The following is a 23,416-nucleotide window of genomic DNA, read 5'->3' as shown; positions in this document are numbered from 1 at the left end:
GGCTCATTTCCTCTGCCTGAAATACTCTTCCCCTGGCTCTTTGCATATCTGACTCATTCTCATCCTTTGAGTTTTCCCTCTCAGTGGCCTTTTTTGATAATCTGGTAAGAAATAGTTCCCTTACTACAGAGCAGGATGGATCTATCTGCTTGTTAGTTCCTCAGTGCCTGTTACAATGCTTGACATAGCATGAGTGCCAGATAAATATTTGTTAAGAATGAAGGGGCTGGGGATATAGCTCCGTTGGTAGGCTGCCCTGGGTTCAATCCCCAGCACCACAAAATAAACAAACAAATAAATAAATAAATAAAATAAAAAAATAAAAAGAATGAATAAAAGAATGAACAAACATTTCAAAATCACTTGTGTTTACTGTTGATTTTCTTAGGTGTAGTTAAATATGTCTTTCCTGAGTAGTATAAGCTCTTTTAGTTTGTTAAAAAATTTTATGTGAAACAATTACTTCTGCTAATGCATTCTTTTAAAAATTATGTTTAGGAATTCCATATTTAAATCAGGAAGAAGAAAGACAGTTGAGAGAGCAGTATGATGAAAAACGCTCTCAGGCCAATGGTGCCGGATCTCTGGCATATGTATCTCCTAATGCCTCAAAATGTCCTGTGACGATCCCTGAGGATCAGAAGAAGTTTATTGACCAAGTGGTGTAAGTTCCCAAACTGGAAACCATGTGTGCACCAAGGCCATCTGTGTCACACTTTTGTTGTACACAGAGTACACATGTGGGGTGTATGCAGTGTTGTGAGTGGCATGATCTAATTGTTGCATATCTGAATTTGTGCAACAGGAGAAAATTGCAAATAGTGTCCTGTGTATCATACTTAACACTGGCTCCATGTCACTTGGCAAGACACCTCAGCAAGTGAGCAGACCTATATGGATCAAGGCCTGACAGGCCATGTCCAGTTTCCCTGAAGGCAAAGGAGTGGATCAGGCCCATCCAGGCTGCAGCACATTTGGGGTTTTCCTGTGGCAGTGAGGTTTCTGACAAACAGTTGTGCCACTGGAGAAGAATCTGGTCTTGCTTAGTTTAGATAACAGTATAACTGCTTTACTAGAAAAGTCAAAAATTAAATCACTGATATTGATGAATTGTTGAGAAGTTGTCACTAATTCATCAGTGACAATAAATCTGCCCAAAACATATGCCAAAATAAAACATTTTCTTTACTTTTTGAACTAAAAAGTCATTACATAATTTGATAAAATTACTCTGTTCTGCATGTACAAATATAAGAACTATATGCATAAGAAATATATGTTCTTATGTTTAGACTGCTTTTGAGTGTGATTATTCTTTTGGTTGATAAGTTCATTTCTTCAAGGTTCTGATGGTCATGGTCTTATTCTAATTCCTCAGAGAGAAAATAGAAGATTTATTACAAAGTGAAGAAAACAAGAACTTGGATTTAGAGCCGTGTACTGGGTTAGTTGTCCTTCATAGTTTCACATGTTCTTTTTATGGAAAAGTAGATGATTTCTGACACTTGGTGCATTTGGTCTTCTTAAAACTTCTTTATAAATACCCTTCTTATTGTAGGTATGTTTCCAAGATTTAAGTACAAGTTTTAGCATTTACATAGTGGGACAGTTGTCTGTGGAGACACTGAATGAGGGCTTTGTCCTGACCTTGGAGGGGAGAAAACTGTTGTGCAGGTTGACTTTAACTATGCTCACAAGTGGCGTGATGGCTTTGGCCTGGAGGAGTGCTTACCACTTGAAGGCTGCAGCAGAGAATTCTCTCAGGCTGCTTCTGTCCTTCTAACTTCTCTCTGCGGTGGGAAACGTGTGCATTTCAAAGACAGTAGCTTAAACATCTTCTTTCCCTTTTACTTTAAGACAAGCTTTACCAAAGTGTTTTAATGTAGCTGGTTACTTTAAATTCTTCTTATGGAGCTGCAGGAAGTAATATTTTGATTAGATAAGAACTTTACCTCTTTGCTAAAAGTAGCATAATAATATTAAATAAAATGTCAATTAAGACAAGTGAGGAGGAATCTTCCCACCTCAAAGCTCTTGCCTTTGTTTGTTTGTAGATCACTTGTCTGTTCTGATGAAGACTCTTTTCAGAATTAAATCTTTCCCAATCAATGCCTGCTCAGTTAGGGTTTACTTTTGGTGGACCTCAGCCAATATTGTTTTTTTTTTTTCTTTTTATAGGTTTCAGAGAAAACTAATTTATCAGACTTTGAGCTGGAAGTAAGTGTTTGTATTGTATATGAGAGCTTTGTGAAGGACCCTGAATTTAAAAACTAAATATAATCCTGTTACTCTTATTTCATTTTTTAATTCTGCAGTTTCTGATGTTTTAACCATGCAGAGTTCCCCATTCTTTCTGAAGTGAAAACCCACTTAGTTAATTTTCTGTGTTATCACTCTGGATGCTTTAAGACCTTTTTCTTTTGGTTTTATCCATTAAGCTTTGGAGATATATCTACAATATATTTTTGTTTTGAAGGTATGTGATAAAGATTTGATTCTTAAACCTAGGAAATACTCAGATGAGTCCTTTTTCTAAAGCAGGGTTTTCTGACTTGGGGTTACATTTTGAGTGGGCTTTAGAGGTCTATAAATCTGAAATCACAGCTAACATTTTGTGCATGTGTTTTTCTGAGGATGTTTCCCTTGGTTTCTCTAACTCAAAAACTGAGCAATGGTACTAAAAACTGAGCAATGGTACTAGACAGATGAGCATTTGCATTTGATTTTGGAGTCCTTGATCTTATGTTAGACTCTGCCACTGAGATTATACTGGGAATATACTTTGAACAAAACGGGAGCAATTTCCTGTCAAGTTATGGTTGCATCTTACTCATTGTGTGTTCTAGATCCCTCTCCTTGGCTGACGCAAACTGCTATGCCAAACTACGACAGAGCGGGCCATCTCAAACCTTCCCTTTGTTGCTGTGCAATCTAAAGAGACCTTCACATTTTCAGTTAGGAAATACGCATAATTATATTTGGAAGCAAGATTTGACTGTGTGGTGGTTGACTGTATTAAGATGCAAGAAATTTAAAAAATACATGTTCCCCCAAATTAATTTGAAATTGATACCTTCCTTTGCCAATGTTTAAGAGCAGGGACAGGGAAATATTATGCAGCTGAGATGTTATGGATAGATTTATTATAAAGTCTTCATTGTAAGGATAATTATTCCATCTTAACAAAACTTGTTTTATTTACTTTAAGCAATGTAGTGGCTTTTAAAATACTTTGGGTTTCAGCTGTCATTGATTCATCTACTGATATCCTGTTTTCCTTTTTTTTTTTTGTTCTTTTAGGTATCCCAAAGGCATTCATGTTGAGACTTTAGAAACTGAAAAGGTAACCCCAGGATTATTCAGGGCTAACATCAGACATACTTGGTGATTCTTAGGTGTGTTGAAAGTCAGGAGTTATGCTTGGGCTCCACCCACTTCTGAGCAGGCAACCCGGGCAAGTTGTTGTGCCTTTCTGAGCCTCATTTTCCTCATTTGTACATTCGGTTGAGCATGACAGTGAGGATACCTATACCTATCTCGGGATGTTTGTGGTGATCCAGTGGATAAATGTATGTGAACATGCCTTGTAAACTTGATGATATATAAATGTTATTTCATGTTCTTACTGTGGCAGAAAGCTGTGGTATATGTGAACAGAACGACTTTGTGTTATGTTGGCAGGTAAAATTAAATTTTAGAACCTGAGTCATAAGCATAGCACTGATAGACCTGTGATGGGTGCTAGTGGTAGGTTTTTTTTTTTGTTTTGTTTTTTTGAAAAATTTTAGGATTTTTGAATTTGCTTGTTGTTTTAAGTCAAATATCAAATTATGGATTACATACGTTAAAGACAGTCTTTGTTAGAAGATAAACCTCAAACTCTGACATGGAAGATTTGGTGGTATGATTAATGGACACAAAATGCAGTGTATGAGAAGGAAGGAACTAGTTTTCTGACTTATAACCAGAAAATCCAGGTTGTTTCCTCATGTTCATAAAATATAATGAATAACTCTCTTTAAAACTAATTGTTTAGGAATTCATATTCAAAGGCCATGTAACTTTTTAGTGTTCATTATGGAAAATGTCTTGTTCTTGTAGTCTGTTGATATTTTAAACTGATGTCTATCTTTTTTAACCATGGTAAAATGTCATGGAAAGATAGGAAATTTTTGTTTTTTAGTGCATTATTTCAATTTTTGGTGGCATGTTGAGGCACTTTTTGTTCTTTTTGGCCCAGGAAAGTTGGTGCAGTAATAAAAATGGTAACTTCTAATGGTAGCAGAGTTCGGACTTTTTGGGTCAAGTTACATCCAGAAAATTATATATCTGCTTTGTCTTTTAGAAGGAGCGATATATAGTTATCAGCAAAGTAGATGAAGAAGAGCGGAAAAAAAGAGAACAGCAAAAACATGCTAAAGAACAGGTAATAGGACTGTGTTTCCTTTGGGTGGGAAGTAGCAATGTACATACCGACTATTCCCTTTTGTGTATAGCAAAATTTAATGAACAGTTTTCTACCACAGAAGAATTGTGAGTTTGTGATTGGATGTGGCTGGTGAAAGAGGAAGGTATAAGGAAGATGCTCTAGCTCTAAATTTGAGCGACTAGATGGGTTGTAGTCCATTCACTTAGATGGTGTGGGCTGGAGGTAGAGTGAACCAGAAGTGATTTTGGGTGTGGCAGATGTCAGGTATGTGCACGTTTAGAACATGTTAAGACATGAGTAAAAACAGAGTGATCCACTTTCACAATTACGTTATATCTGCAAGAGAAATAAAGGTTAGCCAAATGTGCCTCTGTCTGTGGTCCTTGTCCTCCACAGCAAAAAGAACAGCACCAAAACCAAAGGGATCAGATGACTATGGTATGGGCTGTGGAACTCTCCTTTGCTGAGAAACTGGTTCTAGACTGTAGTGCAGTGCTTTTGTTTTCTGTTGCTCTGTTCTGAGGGGGTGGGCAGAAAGGCCCATACCTGCTGTGTGGCAAGGAACAAGTCCCAACTCCTTAGGAGGCTGAGGCAGAAGTATTGTGAATTCCAGGCCAGCCTGGGCAACATAGTGAGGCCCCATTCAAACAAACCAGCAATCAAAAAAGACCTCGCCAGACGTGGTGGTGCATGCCTGTAATCCCAGGGGCTTGAGAGGCTGAGGCAGGAGGATCATAAGTTCACAGCCAGCTGCAGCAACTTAGCCAGGCCCTAAGCAACTTAGCAATAAAATAAAAAATAAAGGTCTGGGGTTATGGCTTGGTGGAAGAGCGCTTGCCTTGAATGTGTGAGGCCCTGGATTTGGTCCTCAGCACCACATAAAAATAAAATAAATAAAATAAAGGTATACATCCATTTACAACTAGAAATATTTAAAAGAAAATTTAAAAGGGCTAAGGATGTGGCTGGGCACTGCACCACTGAGCTGTGTCCCCAGCCTCTGTTTTTTATTTATTTTTAAAATTATTTATTCATCATCATTATTATTATTTGATACTAGAGATTGAACCTGGGGCCTTGCACATGTTAGACAAGTTCTATATCTCCAACCCCCAATTTTTTTATTTTTAATTTTGTTAAAAATACAACACAGAATTTCCCATCTTAACTATTTTCAAATGTACAGTTCAGTGGCAGTAAGTATATCCAAATTATTGTGCAGCCATCACCATCAGCCATCTCCAGATCTATTTTCGTGATGCAAAACTGAAATTCTGTACCTATTAAACAAAATTCTCCATGCCCTTCCTCCGCCTGCCCTGGCAACCATCATCTACTTTCTGTTTCTGTGAATTTGACCATTCTAAGTACCTCACATAATTGCAGTCTTATAGTATCTGTCCTTTTGTGACAGGCTTACTCTCTTGGCATAATGACCTCAAGGAAGGCTTCATCCATGTTACAGCATGGTCTGAATTTCCTTCCTTTTTAAGACTGAGATTCTATTTTATAGATATACCACATTTTCTATATCTATTCATTTGGATACTTGGGTTGCTTTTGGCTCTTGTAAACAATGCTGCTTTGAACATGAGTATGCAAATATTTGTATGCTTTTTTTTTTTTTAAAGAAATTCAACACTTTTTTCCATAGCAATGGTGCTATTTTATGTTCCCACCACAGTGCACAAGGGTTCGATTTTCTCTACATCCTTGAAAACACTTGTTAGCCTTGGGACTCATTTTAAGTTGATGAGCAATTTCAGTGAGATTGAAGCCAGAGAGCAGAGGGCTGGGAGCACCTAGAAGTTAGCTGGAACTGAGTTGGAGAGGTTAATTAAGCAAGTTAGCTGTGATGAGACAAAAAGGGCAGTTAAGGGCTGAGGTCAAGGTAGGAGAGACACGGAGCCTCTGTAAACACTGTTGGGAAGAAAATTGGAGAGGAGAAAGTGAGGGTGGGGACAGGTCCAAAGTTGTGCTCTAAAAGTTTGTAAAACTGCTGTTTGTCAAGGAAAAAAATCGGGAATTCTGGATCAGTTTGCTGGATGGGTTTCCTCAGAAAGTGATGTATTATAGAGTTTAACCAGCAGGTGGCCACTTTAAAAAAGATTTTTTTTTTTTTTCTTCAAGACACTTGATTGCCTTGGAAATTTCAACAAATTATGTGAAGTGATGAGAAAATTCTAGGCACTTTTATTGAAGTAACTAGTGAATAATTTGGCACTTGCTTTTTCTGACTTCTAAAACAGAAGAAAGATATATACATAAATCATTTTAGATATTTTAGATATAGTTATTGAAATGATGATGCTATATGAAGTTTTTTTTTTCCCCTTTTTTGGCTAGGGTTTTTAGGTCATTCAAATAAGAAATATAGTGCACATCAATAATTTTGTTTGTTTTTTAATTAGGAGGAACTGAATGATGCTGTAGGATTTTCAAGAGTCATTCATGCCATTGCTAATTCGGTAAGCAAACCAGGCTTCTTTTCTTTCTGGCTAGACTGCTGAATATAATATTAGGTGGCCTGCCAAATTACCATTGCAAAGTAGTCAGTTTGGTCATTTAGAATGTTTACCTGGTGTGGAGGAAGGAGTTAGAATGACAAGGATAGACTGTTACGTGATGTGCCTGGTGAGATCATAACTGCTGATTCACATACAAAGCATTTTTCAGAAAGTCTTTCTTGTAAGGATGCATGGGATTGTACAATGATAATGTTTTATGGCTACACGAAACTAGGGTTTTTATTCTCAAAACCATAAGAAGTAGAATAAGAAAGCAAGGAATAAAGGAAGAAACATTCAGATATTTGATTGATTAATTCCCTAAGTGGAAGACTCTAGAGGATAAAAATAATGGTGTCTCCTGCTTAACTGTAATTGATTCTTATATCCAGTAGCCTTAACAATATTTGATACATTTAAAAAATGCTTTGGTTGTTGGTGTATATTTGCTAGAGGGGTCTGTGGTAGATATTTTTCCTTACTTCCTTTTTGAAAAGAAACATTTGCTATTTTGCAAAGATAAACAAGGTTGTTGTGCTGGTTGTTCTAGTCAACCTGCTTACTTGGATGCTAAATTGTCTGGAATCTTCTTTTCCTTTAGCAGTTGGCTGTTGAGAAAGAATCACCTTGTCCCTTAGATGCTGAGCTTTGTATCAGGGAAGCATGCAAAGCACAAAGGTCATTGAAACCCTCTCAGTTCTACAGCTGTCTCACTACCAGGTGCAGGCCTATAAACATAGGGACGCTGGGGGTGGGGTGGGGAAGCACACCATTGTCCTTATTTGGGGATAAACACAAGTAACAGGACCTTGTAAAAGAAGAGGGTTGGCCTACTAGGAGCTCTCTTGCTAAATAAGTGAGGTAATCTGAACAGAACTGAACAGAACAGAAAGTTGTATGAGTCTGGAGAGAAGCAGAGTATGAATCTCTTTGTAGTGGCTGAGGTCATAGGTGTCCAGAGAAGCAGCCGTGAGACCACATTTGCTCTTGTCATACACTCAACCAGCTCCCTTCAGATTTGTGGTTGGTTTGATTGTAGCTGGCTCTAAGATACAGAGCTTAGGATATCAGTTGATTTTGAGCTCTTGTGTAGTTCTCATGATATTTAGTTAACTTTTCCAAAATTGAGTCATTTGTTCACCTTGTACATGTTCAAATACCTTAGGTTGCTCTGTGTTTGCTCTTCTCTGATATCTTTCTTGTATGGAATAATTCATAACACATTGCTAATAGTTGGTAGTATCAAAGTTTGCAAAGAGAAGAAGCCCTATTTACTGGTGATTTAATGTTTTAAAGTTTATAAGCAACACACTTTAAAAATATTAACATAATTAAGTTTTATAAACCCAATAGACACCAAACATTTATTTATATCACCAAATTATTTTCTAGTCACTATTAGTAAATCTCTTTTTTCTACAGTTTTCAAAAAGTTTTAATTTTGCAAGATAAGTTCCAAAAATAGTGCAGAAATTCTGTACCCCTTTGCACAGTTTTCCCCAGTGCTAACATCTGCCATTGCTACTGTGCAGTTATCTGAACCAGGACAGTAACATCAGCACAATAATATGAGCTAAACTAAAGCCCTTATTAGAATGTCATCAGTTTGTTTATTAAGTCCATTTTCTCTTCAGAATTCTGTCCAGAATCCTGCATCATGTTTACTTGTTATTTCTCCTTGGTTTTCTGCAGATTTCAGTAGTCTTTCTCTGCCTTTCATAACCTTGATGCTTTTGATGAGTATTGGCCATTTTGTCCAGGGTTCCTCGTTTGTGATTTGTTTTCTTTGGACTGAGGGTATTCAGTGTTGATAAGAACACCACAGGAAACAGTATTCATGATGTTGACCTTGGTCACCAGATTAAGGTAGTGTCTGCTGGACTTTGTTCTGTGAAATTACTGTTTTTCCTCTGAGGTTAACATGTTGGGGGAGATACCTCGGGACTATGAAAATCCTCAAACCTTTGCCCACTAGTGTTAGTATTTGTCAGTGGGTCTTACCTGCAGCATTTATTGCTGTGGAGATCTAAGGCAAGTTTATATTTCCCTCTTTCTTTCTACATTTGTTTTTAAAATTATTCTATAAGGAAAAGATGTTCATTCCATGTTATTTAATCATTTTTATGTACGTGAGTAGGGACTCGGATATTTATTTTATTCAACTAGAATATAGCCTGATTTTTTGTTGCTCACAGTGTACTGCCTTTGGCCATGGTGACCTTTCAGCTCGACTCCTATGTCCTTCCTTTTGAGCACTTCCTTACTCTTGGATGTCCCAGGAGGTTCCAGGCTCATCTTGTTTTCTTCCCCTGGTCTAGCTTAGGGATCCGTGTCTTCTCCCATGAGCCGTGGTTCCTTTGACTGAGAGTAGTGTTTTGGAAGCACAATCTGGTCCTGTGTTACAGCTGTGTTAGTGGTTTTAGGCCCTGCCTATGGACAGAGCTAAGAACAGTATGTCTGCATATCCTCGCATATGTACACAGCTGGTTCTTCGTGTATCTGTAGGTGTATGTGTGTATGGTTGGCTTTCCATATCCTTGAGTTCTACACCCTTAGATTCAACCGACTACAGATTAAAAATATTCAAGAAACAAATTGAATGTGAACAGATTTTTTTTTGGTCATTATTCCCTAAACAGTACAATACAACAACTATTTCTATGGCATTTGCATTGCATGAGGTATTATAGGTAATCTAGAGATGATTTAAAGTATGGGAGGATGTGCATAGGTTATATACAAGTAATATGCCATTTTATGTAAGGGACCTAAGCATTTTGGTGACCATGGGAGATCCTGGAACCTATCTGCAATGGTCACTTTGTATTTTGTGTGTGTACAGTTATGTTTTGGTCAATGATGGACTTCATATACTAGGATTATAATGGAGCTAAAAATTTATGTCAGTGTTTTCACTGTACCTTTTATATGTTTAGGTACACAAATACCACTGTCTTAAATTTGCCTACAGTATGTAGCACAGTAACATGCCTTATTGGCTTATATCCTGGAATAGGAGCAGTCAGATAGACCGTATAGTCTAAGTGTATAGTAGGCCATGCTGTCCAGATTTGTGTAAGTATATTCTGTCATTTCACCCAACAGTGAGATTGCCTGATGAATTTTTCAGGACATGTCCCTGTTACATTATGCATGAGGTGATTGTGTGTGTACAGAGGTGCTTACACAGACATACACATCCACAAGTGTGGATCTCCCTACCCATTCCTTTATACTGATACCTCAGATTCCAGTCCAGTACCACAGGGCTTGTTTTTAGCCTACTCTCTTTTCTACTTGCAACTTCTTTCTCTGACAGTGAGAAATCCAGTTCTTAACTTGCATTACATATATTTGCTTCAACTTGGGGCACACATAAAGTAGTACCAGAATTCTAACTCATACCTGTGAGGAGTTCAATATTTATGTGCAGTTCTCCCTGTCTTTGGCTTTGTGGTGTCTTCTTCTTCTTCTTTTTTTTTTTTTACATATGATTTATTTTTATTTTTTTTAGTCATACATGACAGCAAAATGTATTTTGACATATAATACATACATGGAATATACATACATCAATCATATTGTCTATTCTATTCTGCTGCCCTTCCTATCCCCGCTACTCCTCCCCTCCTCTCCCATCCTTTCTCTCTATCATGGTATCTTCTGATCAAGATATTATTTTCCACTTCTCAACTTCCTCATTTATCAGTATTTATGTTGCATTTGAGAGTTCCCTACATACCGCTTCTACCCTGTATCAATCCTTTGTATTTTAGCATTGTATAGGGACTGTGAATATGTCCAAATACTGAGCCAAAAGCTTAGCTTGTTAGATTTGGGAGATTTTATGTAGGATATTTACTTTGAAAAAATATGTTTAGCCCTATGAATTCAGCAGTGTTATATGGAAGGCCCATTGGGACTTATTATGGAGCTCCACTGTACTGACCGATGCTTTTGTTAAAAATGGTCTCACCAGCTGCGTGCAGTGGTGCACACCTGTAATCCCAGCTGCTTAGGAGGCTGAGACAGGAGGATTGCAAGTTCAAAGTTAGCCTCAGCAAAAGTGAGATGTTCAGTAACTCAGTGAGACCCTTTCTCTAAATAAAATACAAAATTGGGCTGGGTATGTTGTTCAGTGGTCAAGCACTCCTGAGTTCATTCCCCGGTACCAACCCTCACAAAAAAGAATATGGTATCACCAGGCCAACTAAATCTAAGTTGACATTCCATTTTGTGGTTTATTTTTTACACAAATGGAGTAATTTAATTTACCCACAGTTATTTCAGTTGATTGAAAAAACAGTGAAATGTTATTGGAATGGAATTCACAGAACATGTTCTGAATTTTGATGCAGTTAATCTAGGAAATGAAAATTTATTGTGTTAATTATAATAAGAAATTAGCTATTTTAACATTGTTATGAACTTATCTTTCAAAATAATTGGGTTGTTTTAAGAAGTATATATATATATATTTTTCTTTTTTTTAAACCATAATACCTATTTATATATTAAATCATTCATTCGGTATTTTTTAAATATTTATTTATTTTTTTTAGTTGTAGGTGGTGGACACATATCTTTATTTCATTTTTATGTGGTTCTGAGGATCGAACCCAGTGCCTCACAAGTGCTAGGCGAGCACTCTTATCACTGAGCCACAAGCCCAGCCCCAAGAAGTATATATATTTTTTTAAATATTTATTTTGTAGTTGTAGTTGGACACAGTACCTTCATTTTAATGTGGTGCTGAGGATTGAACCCAGGGCCTCACACGTGCCAGGCGAGTACTCCACCACTGAGCACAACCCTAGCCCCGAGAAGAAGTATAATTTTTAAAATATTTGTATAGACAAAAGCATATACATATGTTTTTGGAGTTTTGTTCACAAATTATTTGACATTCAAGGGACTCAGGGTTTTCGTATTTTACCTTTAAAAAACTCTTCAATTAAAATTTTACAATTTCCTGCTGTTATGCCAGCTCATTTCTGTAGTCCCAGCTACTTGGGAGGCTGAGAGGCAGGGAGGTCACTTTAGCCCAGGAGTTCAAGGCCATCTTGGGCAACATAGAGCCTTGGAAAAAGAAAAGGAAAAAAAGAAGTTTTTTTTTTTTACTACTTCTGATTCTTAAGGGTGACAAGATTGATAAAAATCAGAGAAAAAGATCAGTGAAGTAAAAATTATTTAAAACTTTTACTTTGCATTGTGGATTTAATACTCCCAAAGTGCAGAGAAATAAAAATGGCTTATAGTTATGTATTTGCATATACTTATAACTTTTTAATGTGGAAAAAGTAAGTTCAGTAAAAAATCCTCATGGAATCTGAAGCATACATTTTATTCTCAAACCCTAGTTAATTTTTTTCTTAACCTTGATTTTCTTTAGGGAAAACTTGTCATTGGACACAATATGCTCTTGGATGTCATGCACACAGTTCATCAGTTCTACAGCCCACTGCCTTCGGTAAGTGACTGGTCCGCCTGCCTTCACCAGGCACTATGCAGTGTTCTCTGCTTTTCTGCATGCAGCATACTCCCAGAGACAATCTTATGCATGCACTTGGTTGTGTGTTTTTGATGAGATGTACATATAAGCTATTTTAAGGGGTTTTTCTGTCATCTGCCATTGTCAGAGCAGGGTTCCATATTTGTTTCATCGTCTTGGTCCTTGTGGTTTGGCTATTGTGAATTGTGTTGCTATAAACATGGGTATGTATGTGTTGCTATAGTTTTTTAAAAAATATTTTTTAGTTGTTGATGAACCATTATTTTAATTATTCATTTATATATGGTGCTGAGAACCCAGTGCCTCACGTGTGCTAGGCAAGCATTCTACCACTGAGCCACAACCCCAACCCGCTTTAATTCTTTAATAAATACTGAGGACTGGTGTAGCTAGGTCATATATGTTAGTTCTATTCCTAGTCTTTTGAAGGACTACCATACTGATTTCCATAGTGATTGTACTAATTTACAATCCCACCAATAGTGCTAAAGTGTTCGTTTTTCTCTACATCCTTTCCAGTGTTTATTATTGTTTGTGTTCTTGATATGGCTGCAATACTAACTGGAGTGAGATGAAATCTCCATGTAGTTTTGATTTTTATTTCCTTAATTGCTAATAGTGTTGAACAATTTGTCATATATTTGTTAACCATTTGTATTTCTTCTTTTGAAAAGTGCCTATTTAGTTCACTTGTCCATTTACTAATTGGGTTGTTTGTTGTTTGAATTCTTTATATATTCTGGATATTAATCCTGTGTCAGAAGAGTAGCTAGCAAAAAATTTCTCCCATTCTGTAGATTCTTTCTTCACATTTGTAATTATTTGCTTTGCTGTATAGAAGCTTTTAAATTTGATACCATCCTATTTAATAACTCTTGAGATTATTTCCTGAGTGTCAGAGATCCTTTTGACAAAGTTGTTTGAGCCTACATGTTGGAATTTAACCCTATGTTTTTCTCTAGGTGTTGCCTAGTTTCTGGTCTAATTACTGGGTCTTTGACTCATGTTGAGTTGACTTTTTTTTTAGTATTTTTTTTAGTTGTTGATGGAACTTTATTTTATCCATTTATTTTTATGCAGTGCTGAGAATTGAACCCAGTGCCTCACACATGTGAGGCAAGCGCTGTACCACTGAGCCACAACCCCATCTCCTTGAGCTGACTTTTGTGCAAGGTGAGAGATAAGGATTTAGGCTCATTATTCTACACAGGGACAGCCAGTTTTCCTACAACCATTTGTTAAAAAGGCTGTCTTTTCGCCAGTGTTTGCTTTTGGCATTTTTGTCAAAGATAAGAAGACTACCTCGGTGTAGGTTTCTGTTCTGTGTCTTCATTGGCCTATGTGTCTGTTTTTATGCCCGTACTATGCGTTTGTTACTCTAGCTCTATAGTGTAATTTGAAGTCAGTATTGTGTTGCTTCCAGCATGACATTTTTGGCTAAAAATTGCTTTGGCTATTCTGGGTCTTTTATTCTTCAAAGGCATTTTAAAACTGTGTTTTGTTGTTTTTTTTTCTTGTTCTGTGATGACTATCATTGGTATTTTGATGGGGATTGCACTGAATCTGTTTATACTTTCAGTATTATGTTCATTTTTAATAGCATTACTTCTGCTTATTCATGAATACGGGAAATCTTTCATCTTCTTATATCTTCAGTTTTTTCTTAAGTGTTCTATAGTTTGCATCGTATAGGTATTTCACTTCCTTATTTAGATTTATTTGTAGGTTTTTTTGGGTTTTGTTTTTTTGTACCAGGGATTGAACCCAGGGGTGCTTAACCACCCAGCCTCATCCCCAGCCTTTTTTTTTTTTAAATACATATATTTTATTAGAGGCAGGGTCTTGCTGAGTTGCTCAGGGCCTTGCTAAGTTGCTGAGGCTGGTTTAAACTTATGATCCTCCTGCCTCAACCTCCTGAGTCGCTAGGATTACAGGTGTGCACCACCATGCCCGGCTTATTCATAGGTATTTTATTTATCTATATTTTTGTGGATTTTGAGAATGGGATTGTTTTTCTGATTTCTTTTTCAGCACATCGTTATTGGTGTATAGGAAAGCTATTAATTTTTGTATGTTGATTTTGTGACTGGCTACTTTGTTGAATTTGTTTATTGGTCTGTATTCTTCTGGAACTTTTTGGATCTTCTAAGTGTAGGATGTTACCATCTGCAAACAGTTATAGTTTGACTTCTTCCTTTTGTATTTTTACCCCTTTTATTTCTTTCTTTTGCCTAATTGCTCTGCCTAGAATTTTTAGTCTATAAAGAATAGGAGTGGTATAGTGAATATCCTTCTCTTTCTCCAGATTTTGAAGAAAATGCTTTTAGTTTCCATATTTTAGCTAAGGGATTATCAATCTTGTTTATCTTTTCAAAAAACTGACTCTTTATTTTATTGATCCTCTGTTTTGTTTTTTAATTTCATTTTCAATTTTATTCATTTCAGCTCTGATCTGTTATTTCTTCTGTCAGTTTTAGAATTGGTTTGCTCTTGTTTTTCAAGGGCCCTGAGATACATCATTAGGTTGGTTGTTGGAATCTTTCTGTTTTTCTTAGGTAGGCACTCATGGCTTTCAGTGTTCCTCTTTGAACTGCCTTCATAGTGTCCCAGAAGTTTTGTATGTTGTATCCTTACTCTTGTTGGCATCTAAGAATTTTTAAATTTCTCCCTTATTTCTTCTGTCATGCATTCATCATTCAAAAGTGTATTATTTAATCTCCGTATGTTTATATAGTTTCTATAGAGTTTTTGCCAATTTCATTCCATTATGATAAGAGAAGGTGGAAGGGATTATATCAGTTTTTTTGATGTCAAGAATCAAATTTGTGGACATAATAATCAAATCAATTTTGTGGACTAAAATGTGGTCTGTTTTGGAGAAGGTTCCCTGATTTACTGAGAAGAAAGCATATTCTTTTTTTTTTGATACTGGGGATTGAACCCAGAGGTGCTCAACCACTGAGCTATATTCCCAACCCCCCTTTTTAAAAAAAAATATTATATATATATATATATATATATATTTAGTTATACACAGACACAATATCTTTATTTTGTTTATTTATTTTTATGTGGTGCTGAGGATTGAACCCAGGGTCTCACACATGCAAGGTAAACGCTGTACTGCTGAGCCACAACCTCAGCCCCTATCCCCAACCCTTTTTATATTTTATTTTGAGACAGGGTCTTGCCAAGTTGCTGAGTTGACTTTGAGTTTGCAATCCTCCTGCCTCAGCCTCCTGAGCTGCTGGGATTACAGTTGTGCTCTACCACATCTGGCAGAAGAAAGCATATTCTGATTTTGTTGGATGAAATATCTGTAGATGTCTGTTAATTCCATTTGGTATATAATATTTTTTTAGGCTTAAGAGTCTTTGCTGAGTTTATGTGTAAATGACCTATCTATTGGTAAGGTGTGTTGAAATCACACAGTATTATTGTATTGGGGTCTAACTGAGTTTTTAATTCAAATAGTGTCTGTCTTATGTAATTAGGTGCATCAATATTTGAGACATAAATATTTACTATTGTTACTTCTTCTTGTTGAATTGTTCCCTTTACCAGTATAAAATGACCTTTGGTCTCTTCTTATTAATTTTGGATTGAAGTCTGTTTCGTCGGATATGAGAATAGATTCTCCTGCTTTTGTGTGGGGGCTGTAGGCTCCTTTTATATGGAATGTCAATTTCCATCTTTTCACTCTTAACGTGTGGCTGTCTTTGCCTGTTAGGTGAGTCTCTTCTGCCAGCCTGTGTCATTTAATTGGAGCGTTGAGACCATTTATATTCCATGTTATTTTAGAGAGATGTTTATTAATTCTTTCGATTTTTATTTCTTTCTTTTTTTTTTCGATTTTTATTTATTTCTAATGTTTAGTTTAGTTCTGTTTCTTGTTTGCTTAGCTACTCTTCAAATGAGATGTGTCCATTTGTGAGCTTGGGTTGGTTTTGGTTTCTTCTGTGTGAAGTATTCCTTTAAGTATTTTCTGTAGTGCAGACTTAGTGGTCATAAATTCTACTAGTTTCTATTTATCTTGGAAGGCTTTTATCTATGCAATTCTGAGGTATAGCTTTGCTGGATATGGCAGTCTTTGTTGACAGTTATTTTTTTCAGGACTTGGAATACATCATTCTAAGCCCCCCTGGAATAAGAGTCCATGCTGAGAAATTGGAAGTGATTCTGATTGACTTGCCTCTAAATGTGACCTGATGTTTTTCTCTTGAGGCTTTTAAATTTCTGTCCTTGTTCTGTATGTTAGGCATTTTAAAAATAATGTATCATGGAGAGGTGCTTTTTTGATCATGTCTACTTGGAATTCTGAATGCATCCTGTATCTGGATATTTATCTTATTTTCAAGATTTGGAATTTTGTCTGTTTTATCCCTGCAGAGATTCTCCATGCCATTAGCCTGTCTCACAACCTTCGTGATCCCAGTGATTCTTTTTTTAATAGACTATTGACTTTTTTTTTAAGGTAGTAACTTTTTTCTTTTAGTTTTATTCATTTATTTTTATGTGGTGCTGAGGATTGAACGCTGTTCCTCACACTAGGCAATCCTTGCTTTACCACTGAGCTACAATTGCAGCCCCTCCAGTGATTCTCAAATTTGGTCTCTTAAAGTTGTTCCAGGGTTCTTGTATATTCTGGTCATGGATGCTTATTTTCTTTATTTTAACAGTATCTGAATTTTCAAGAATGGCTACTTATTCTGTATGTTAGGCATTTTAAAAATAATGTATCATGTCTTCCAGCTCTGAGATTTAGTCTTCAACATGGTGTATTCTAGAGAGACTTCCACTGAACATTTTATTTATGTCTTTCATTTCTAAAACTTCTGTTGGTTCTTTTTATTTTCTTTTTTTGGTACCAGGGATTGAACTCAGGGGCACTTGACCACTGAGCTACACCCCCAGCCCTGTTTTATATTTTATTTAGAGACACTGGTCTCACTGACTTGCTTAGCACCTTGCTTTTGCTGAGGCTGGCTTTGAACTCTTGATCCTCTGGTCTCAGGCTCCTCAGCTGCTGGGATGACAGGCATGCACCACTGTGCCCAGCTGTTGCTTCTTTTTCAGTACCCCTATCTACTCACTGAATTTCTCATTCATTTCCTGTACTGACTCCCTTTACTCATTCAATTGTTTTTCTGTGTTCTCTTGAAATTCATTGATCATTTTTATAATCATTCTTTTGAATTCTTTATCTGGTATTTCATCCACTTTAATATTTTTGGAGTCAGTTTCTGTTGTATTATGGACTTTAAGAGTCTGTGTGTGACCTTGTTTTTTCATATTTCTAGTGTTTGTTTTGTCTAGGTGTTGTTGTGCTGCTCACTTCCACTCTTAGGAGTAGGCCTTTTCCAGTCACAGCCTTCTCTTGCCAGTGTGCCCTTGAGTGACCTAGGAGAGACCCCCTTGTATGTATGGTGTCTGCAACCTTTGTGTTACTTCTTTATGATTTTGCCGTAGGAGTGGATGTCCATGAATGGGACCTGAGGGCCATCCCCAAGCCATTCCTGCTTGGAATCTGGTCGTTAATTTGGGCTTGTATTAAAATATCAGTGAGGTTTGAGGATGGTTAATGAGTGTGTGGAGCACGTGTGCTGCCTCTTGGCTGGGTTTAGTTCAGTAGCCAAGTCTCTCTCCTGGGAACTTGTAGTGTCCTTGTAGATTCCAAGCGCCTCACAGAAAAGGGGGAAACAAATAATATCAACAGCTGAAGCTAACCTTAGAGCAGTATAATGAATCTTTTTTTTTTTTTAAAGAAAGAGAGAGAGTGAGAGTGAGAGTGAGAGAGAGAGAGAGAGAGAGAGAGAGAGAGAGAATTTTTTTTTAATATTTATTTTCCAGTTCTCGGCGGACACAACATCTTTTGTTTTTGTACGTGGTGCTGAGGATCGAACCTGGGCCGCACACATGCCAGGCGAGCGCGCTACCGCTTGAGCCACATCCCCAGCCCCAGTATAATGAATCTTGATGCCTACTATGACATCTGCAACACCAGTTACCACAAAAACAGGAATGGTGGGCCAGCCCTTGCCAACAGCAAAAGCAGTAAATAGCTGTGAACTAGATATGGCATTAAAGTAAACAGATGGTGTCAACTGTGCCATCCATAGCACTAATAACTGCAGCAATATGAATGGTGGGGGCAGGAGTTGTGTAAACCAAATAGTTCTAAAAAAATGGTAAAAATAGAGTTAATTAAGAGAAAAGAAAATGTGGTGGGAGGATAAAAGAAAGTTTAGAAAGTTCAAAATGTAAACAGGCTGAAGAAGGGTAGTAAGTGATGACTACAAAGGAGGAGGAGAGAAAAAATGGGGGAAAAAAGGAAAGACAGAGAAAGAGAATAAGAAAATTTGTTGGAGAAGAAAGGAGAGAAAGAGAAATGAGTAAAAATAAAGCAAAACCAAAGAAACAAAAGTCCCTAGCTCTCAAAAGACAAGACAAGGAAATAACCAGCATAAAAATATGCTAAAATGAGAAAAAAAAGAAAGTTGTCTGTGTGTGTGTCCACAAACCAGTCTGCGCAGCAAGAGCACACGCGTGCACACACACACGGAAAAAGACTTGAAATGAAACAGAAACAGTGAAGAATTGTCCCCACTGAGGTAGCCAGCAGTGCTGATGAGGATGGATGGTCACTGTCTGTGCATGACTGTCCTGCTTGTCATTTCTTCCTGACTGTGTTGTGGGGTGGGGAGGGCCGGGATGGGGGCTGGAGAGAGAGAGGACTGGGGGTTGTTAACATTTTCTTCTTTTTGTGTTGCTCACCCAGCTGCCAGCTGGAGTGACCTAAAACTGACGCTGTTTGAAATCATCGTCAGCTTCTCTCCTAACCAGTGGGACGTAAGATGGAGTGGGAAGTATTGTCAGTTGATGTTTCTGTCTGGACAGGCTAGCTTGACAGACCAGGATAGGACTGCTGCACAGTTCTGAGAGGGCACTTCTGGGAGGCCAGGGCTTAAGTCTGATCAGCCTTAGGGACTTTGCTTGGTGACATCTGCTCTGGAGAGATTTGGTTAACACACTCCGTGGGCCAGGCAGATGCCATTTTTGGCTGTGAGTCTGGATCTTAGGAGCTTCCCAGGAACTCTCCTGTGTGGCAGGAGAATCAGCCCTCCACATGTCCCATATACTCAGCTGCCAGTCTTGTCCTTGAGTGCATTCATGCCTGCATATGCAGTTTCTCCATCCTTATCAGCTGTCCCATGAGCCACCAGGCTCAAAGGGAAAGCAGTCACACTCCCTTCTGTATTTCTGATTGAATCTCCTTGAGTACAATCTTTTCTGTGTCTTTTTCAGTCACTTTCTGCTAGGTACACCCTAGACCACTGGGTAGGCGCTTGCCAGGACAGTATGCAGTGTTTGCTGTGGTCTCCTGGGCTTCTGGCAGCAGCGAGCTGCAATGTGGCCTCCTCAGCATGGCTCCTGGCCTTCGTTCTTTGCCAGTTGAAAAATACAGAGCACTTATTAGATAGCAGCTTGCTGTGCAGCCTCTGGATAGCTAAATTCAGGCTGCGTTTTTTCATCTACAGGTTTGTTTGTGCCAAATTTGTCCACTGTGTTTCTGTGTGTATTATCCCTCTCCTCCCTGGGGAAGCACACTGCTGCCGCTGCCGCTGCTATCTGGCTCCAGTGTACTCTCTCTTCTTTGTTTGATGCACTCAAATTTCTGAGACCTTAAGAGACGCTGACTGTCTGATATGGAGTTTCAGTGTACTCCCTCTCTCACCCGCCTCACTGAGAAGCAGTAGTCCTGGTGCTTGAATCCCAAACCACAGAGCAACTGGAAATGTAGCCTTCCTCAAATTCATCACCTTTAATCTCTAGTTTTATGAAATTCTTGATTGCCTCCTGCTCAGTGCTTCCCTCAGCTCCTCTATTGCCCTGACTTTGAGCCAGGTAAGCTCACCAGGCACAAGCTCCTCTGGCTCCCCGTCAGGCTCTTGCACTCCTGCTCCTAACTGCATGACATCTCCCTTGCCCCCACCTTCACACAAGCAGTCCTTCACACTCCTTTCTCTCCATGTTCCCTGTCCTTTAGTGATATTGCCTACTTTTTTTTTTGTTCTTTCTAGATATACATGACAGTAAATTGTATTTTGACATAATACATGTAGCATACTTATTCTAAATAGGATTCCATTCTTGTGGTTGTACATGATGTGGAGTTTCACTGTGGTGTATTCATATATGAACATAAGAAAGTTCTGATTCATTCCTCTGTCTTTCCTATTCCCGTCCCCTTCTCTTCTCTTCATTTTTCTTTGTCTAGTCCACTGAATTTCTGCCCCCCTTATTGTGTGTTAGCATCTGCATATCAAAGAGAACCTTTTGTTTTTTAGAATTGGCTTATTTAATTTAGCATGATAGTCTCCAGATCCATCCATTTACTGGCAAAAGTCATAAAATTATTTTTCTGTGGCTGGTTAATATTCCATTGTGAATTTTCTTTATTCACTTATCTGCTGAAGGGCACCTAGGTTGGTAACATAGCTTAGCTATTGTGAATTGAGCTTCTGTAAACATTGATGTGGTTATGACATTGTAGTATGCTAATTTTAAGTCCTTTGGGTATATACGGAGATATAGTATAACCAGGTCAATGGTGGTTCCATTCCAAGTTTTTTGAGCAATCTTCATATTGCTTTCCAGGGTGGTTGCATCAATTTGCAGTCCTAGATATTGACCATTTTTGTAACTCAGCTGTAGACACCAACATTTATCTCTAGCCGTGCTCTCTCCCAGATTTGTGTGTGCATTTCATGCTGGACTCTGGGATTCTCCTGTTGGCTTGCTCTCAGATGGATTGTTCATGTGTCTATATGAGATATTTAATTTTCACTACCTTTCTTTCCTTTCCCAACCATTTTTCTCTTGATTCCATTAGTATAGGTGATTCTGAGTATCCAATCCTGTTTTTGATATCAGTTTTGTCTCTTCCTCTGTCTCTAGATCTGTTCCATTACAAAATCTTAATGATCCTATCCCCATGCTGTTTCTCATGACTGGGGTCTTTCCATTTTTGCCGCAGATAGCCTCATTTCTCACCTGCAGTTCAGCAAACTCCAGGCTGAATTTTTTTTTTTCTTTCGGTATTCAGCCCATTCTTGAAATCAGAGGTTGGCAGTCTTTTTCTGTAAAGGTCCAGATAGTGAAATATTTTGGGCTTTCCAGCCTGTATGGTAAGTACAGTCTGGCAGCTCTCTGTTACAATTTTGTAGCTCCCAAATTGTCACGAATGTATAAATAAATGGGTGTGGCTGTGTTGCAATAAAATTTTATTTAAAAAAATAAATGATAAGCCAGATTTGGCCTGCAGACTATGGTTTACCAATTCTTGCTTTAAAATGCCACCAGATGAGGTTAGTCTTTTGTTAGTTCTGCATCGGAAGACCCTGGGGAGTTTAGTCTTGTTTACTGCCCATTTCTTAGGTCATGTTTCCCCATTAGCAAATAGAACACTCTTCAGAAGAGTGCAGCCCAGCCTGCTGGGTGTTGTGGATCTGTTGCTCCCCTTGTCCTAGTTCTGAGCCTTCAAGTTGCCACCACTGTTCACGATGACTTTATCACCCTCTGGGATACAAAAGCTCCATAGCTGTAACTCTCAAAACAAGTATGATGGGAATAGATTTTCATTTTACCTTTAAAGACCCAACATTTGTTTTAGATCAGCCACTTTTTACTGGCCAAATAGACCAAAGTAGCAGTTCTTCTCCTGATTTGTTGACCTTTAAAGCAATGAAGTTATTAGTAAGGAAAGAGGGGAGTATATATAATATTGTGCCAGGTGTTTTGAATACCAAACAGAGCTTGTCACGTAGGAGGCATTAAATATTGATTTAACAAAAGAGAATATTTTGACTGTGCTAGTGTTTTAAATCTTCTGATATATGACTCTGTCCATATCATTTTGACCCTGATTAAAATTTTCAAACACTCTCACCTTGTTTTTCTATATAGTTGACTCTTTAGCCAGGCATGTCAGACCATCTCTGATCGAGCCCAACTTTCCTGAGCACTTGTTGTTCTCCTTCTTTACAGCCACACGGGGCTCATTTCTCCTCTAAGAAGTGCTTTGGGTCGTTCTGTATCTGTGATCTTGGTATGATTTCCGCCAACTTGAATTTTCCCTAGCTTTCCTCAGTGTTTGTAGTCCATGATTTCACCTTTTTTTCCTCCAAGGCCCAGCTCATGCCTCCTGCATGAACATTCTCCTGCCTGATGCCTTCATGCCCATGAAGGGATTGTTTCCTTCTCAGATCTTCTGCAGAACTTGGCACCTCTTTGGTACATAAATTCTATCTTGTGTTGTACAGCGTAACCCCTTCTTCTTGGTGGTTATCTCCTCAGGCAAGGAGTAACTCATTGTCCAAGTGTCTGGCAGAGCACTTTGTATGTGAGAATTAACAAGTGTTAACTTGAATCAAGTTCTAGTAGAATGAAGGTGAGTGATTTGGTGTGCCATAGGAGGTGGGATAGGATAAGCAGTTCTAGCCCTTGCTTTATTACTATGGCAGTTTTTTAAAAAAATATTTTTTTAGTTGTTGATGTACCTTTATTTTATCTATCTATCTGTCTAACTATCTATCTATCTATCTATCTATCTATCTATTTATATGCTGCTCTGAGAATTGAACCCAAGGCCTCACACATGCTAGGCAAGATTGCCCTAGGGACTGGGGTTGTAGCTCAGTGGTATCTTGGTAATTTGCTTATTTGTGTTCTGTCATTGTCAAAGGGAGAAAATGTTTTTTCTCTATTTACCTTTGGAAGAAATGACGATAATAAATGAGGATGATAGGACTCTTGGACTAACACCAAAGTTTGCATTTAAAGTGTACTAAAGAATTCATATTTTGGAGCTTTTAGGTCAGGAGAGTTTCTTCTTAGGAGACTTCTTGGTACCTCAGAGTGATCTTTTAGCAAGTGTCAGTCTAGAATTCTGCTGTATGTTATTCCTGA

The 23,416-nt window shown here is 37.9% G+C and overlaps 1 protein-coding gene across 4 annotated transcripts in view; it reads left to right on the top strand.

Moving 5' to 3' along the window:
* Nucleotides 1-23,416, top strand: part of PARN (poly(A)-specific ribonuclease) — a 151,103-nt gene that overhangs the window by 15,589 nt on the left and 112,098 nt on the right. For all 4 annotated transcript variants that reach the window (XM_081297947.1, XM_081297946.1, XM_081297949.1 and 1 more), the window contains 7 exons: nucleotides 499-664; nucleotides 1,379-1,444; nucleotides 2,179-2,217; nucleotides 3,301-3,343; nucleotides 4,346-4,426; nucleotides 6,841-6,897; nucleotides 12,329-12,406. In XM_081297947.1, coding sequence (XP_081154073.1) covers nucleotides 499-664; nucleotides 1,379-1,444; nucleotides 2,179-2,217; nucleotides 3,301-3,343; nucleotides 4,346-4,426; nucleotides 6,841-6,897; nucleotides 12,329-12,406 — 530 coding nt within the window. The remainder of the gene's footprint in view (nucleotides 1-498; nucleotides 665-1,378; nucleotides 1,445-2,178; nucleotides 2,218-3,300; nucleotides 3,344-4,345; nucleotides 4,427-6,840; nucleotides 6,898-12,328; nucleotides 12,407-23,416) is intronic.

The sequence above is a fragment of the Spermophilus citellus genome (assembly GCF_964194105.1).
Source record: "Spermophilus citellus genome assembly, chromosome: 6".
NCBI classification, from domain to species: Eukaryota; Metazoa; Chordata; class Mammalia; order Rodentia; family Sciuridae; genus Spermophilus; species Spermophilus citellus.
The sequence above is the reverse complement of the archived record's forward strand: the minus strand, read 5'-3'. Positions and strand labels throughout refer to the sequence as shown.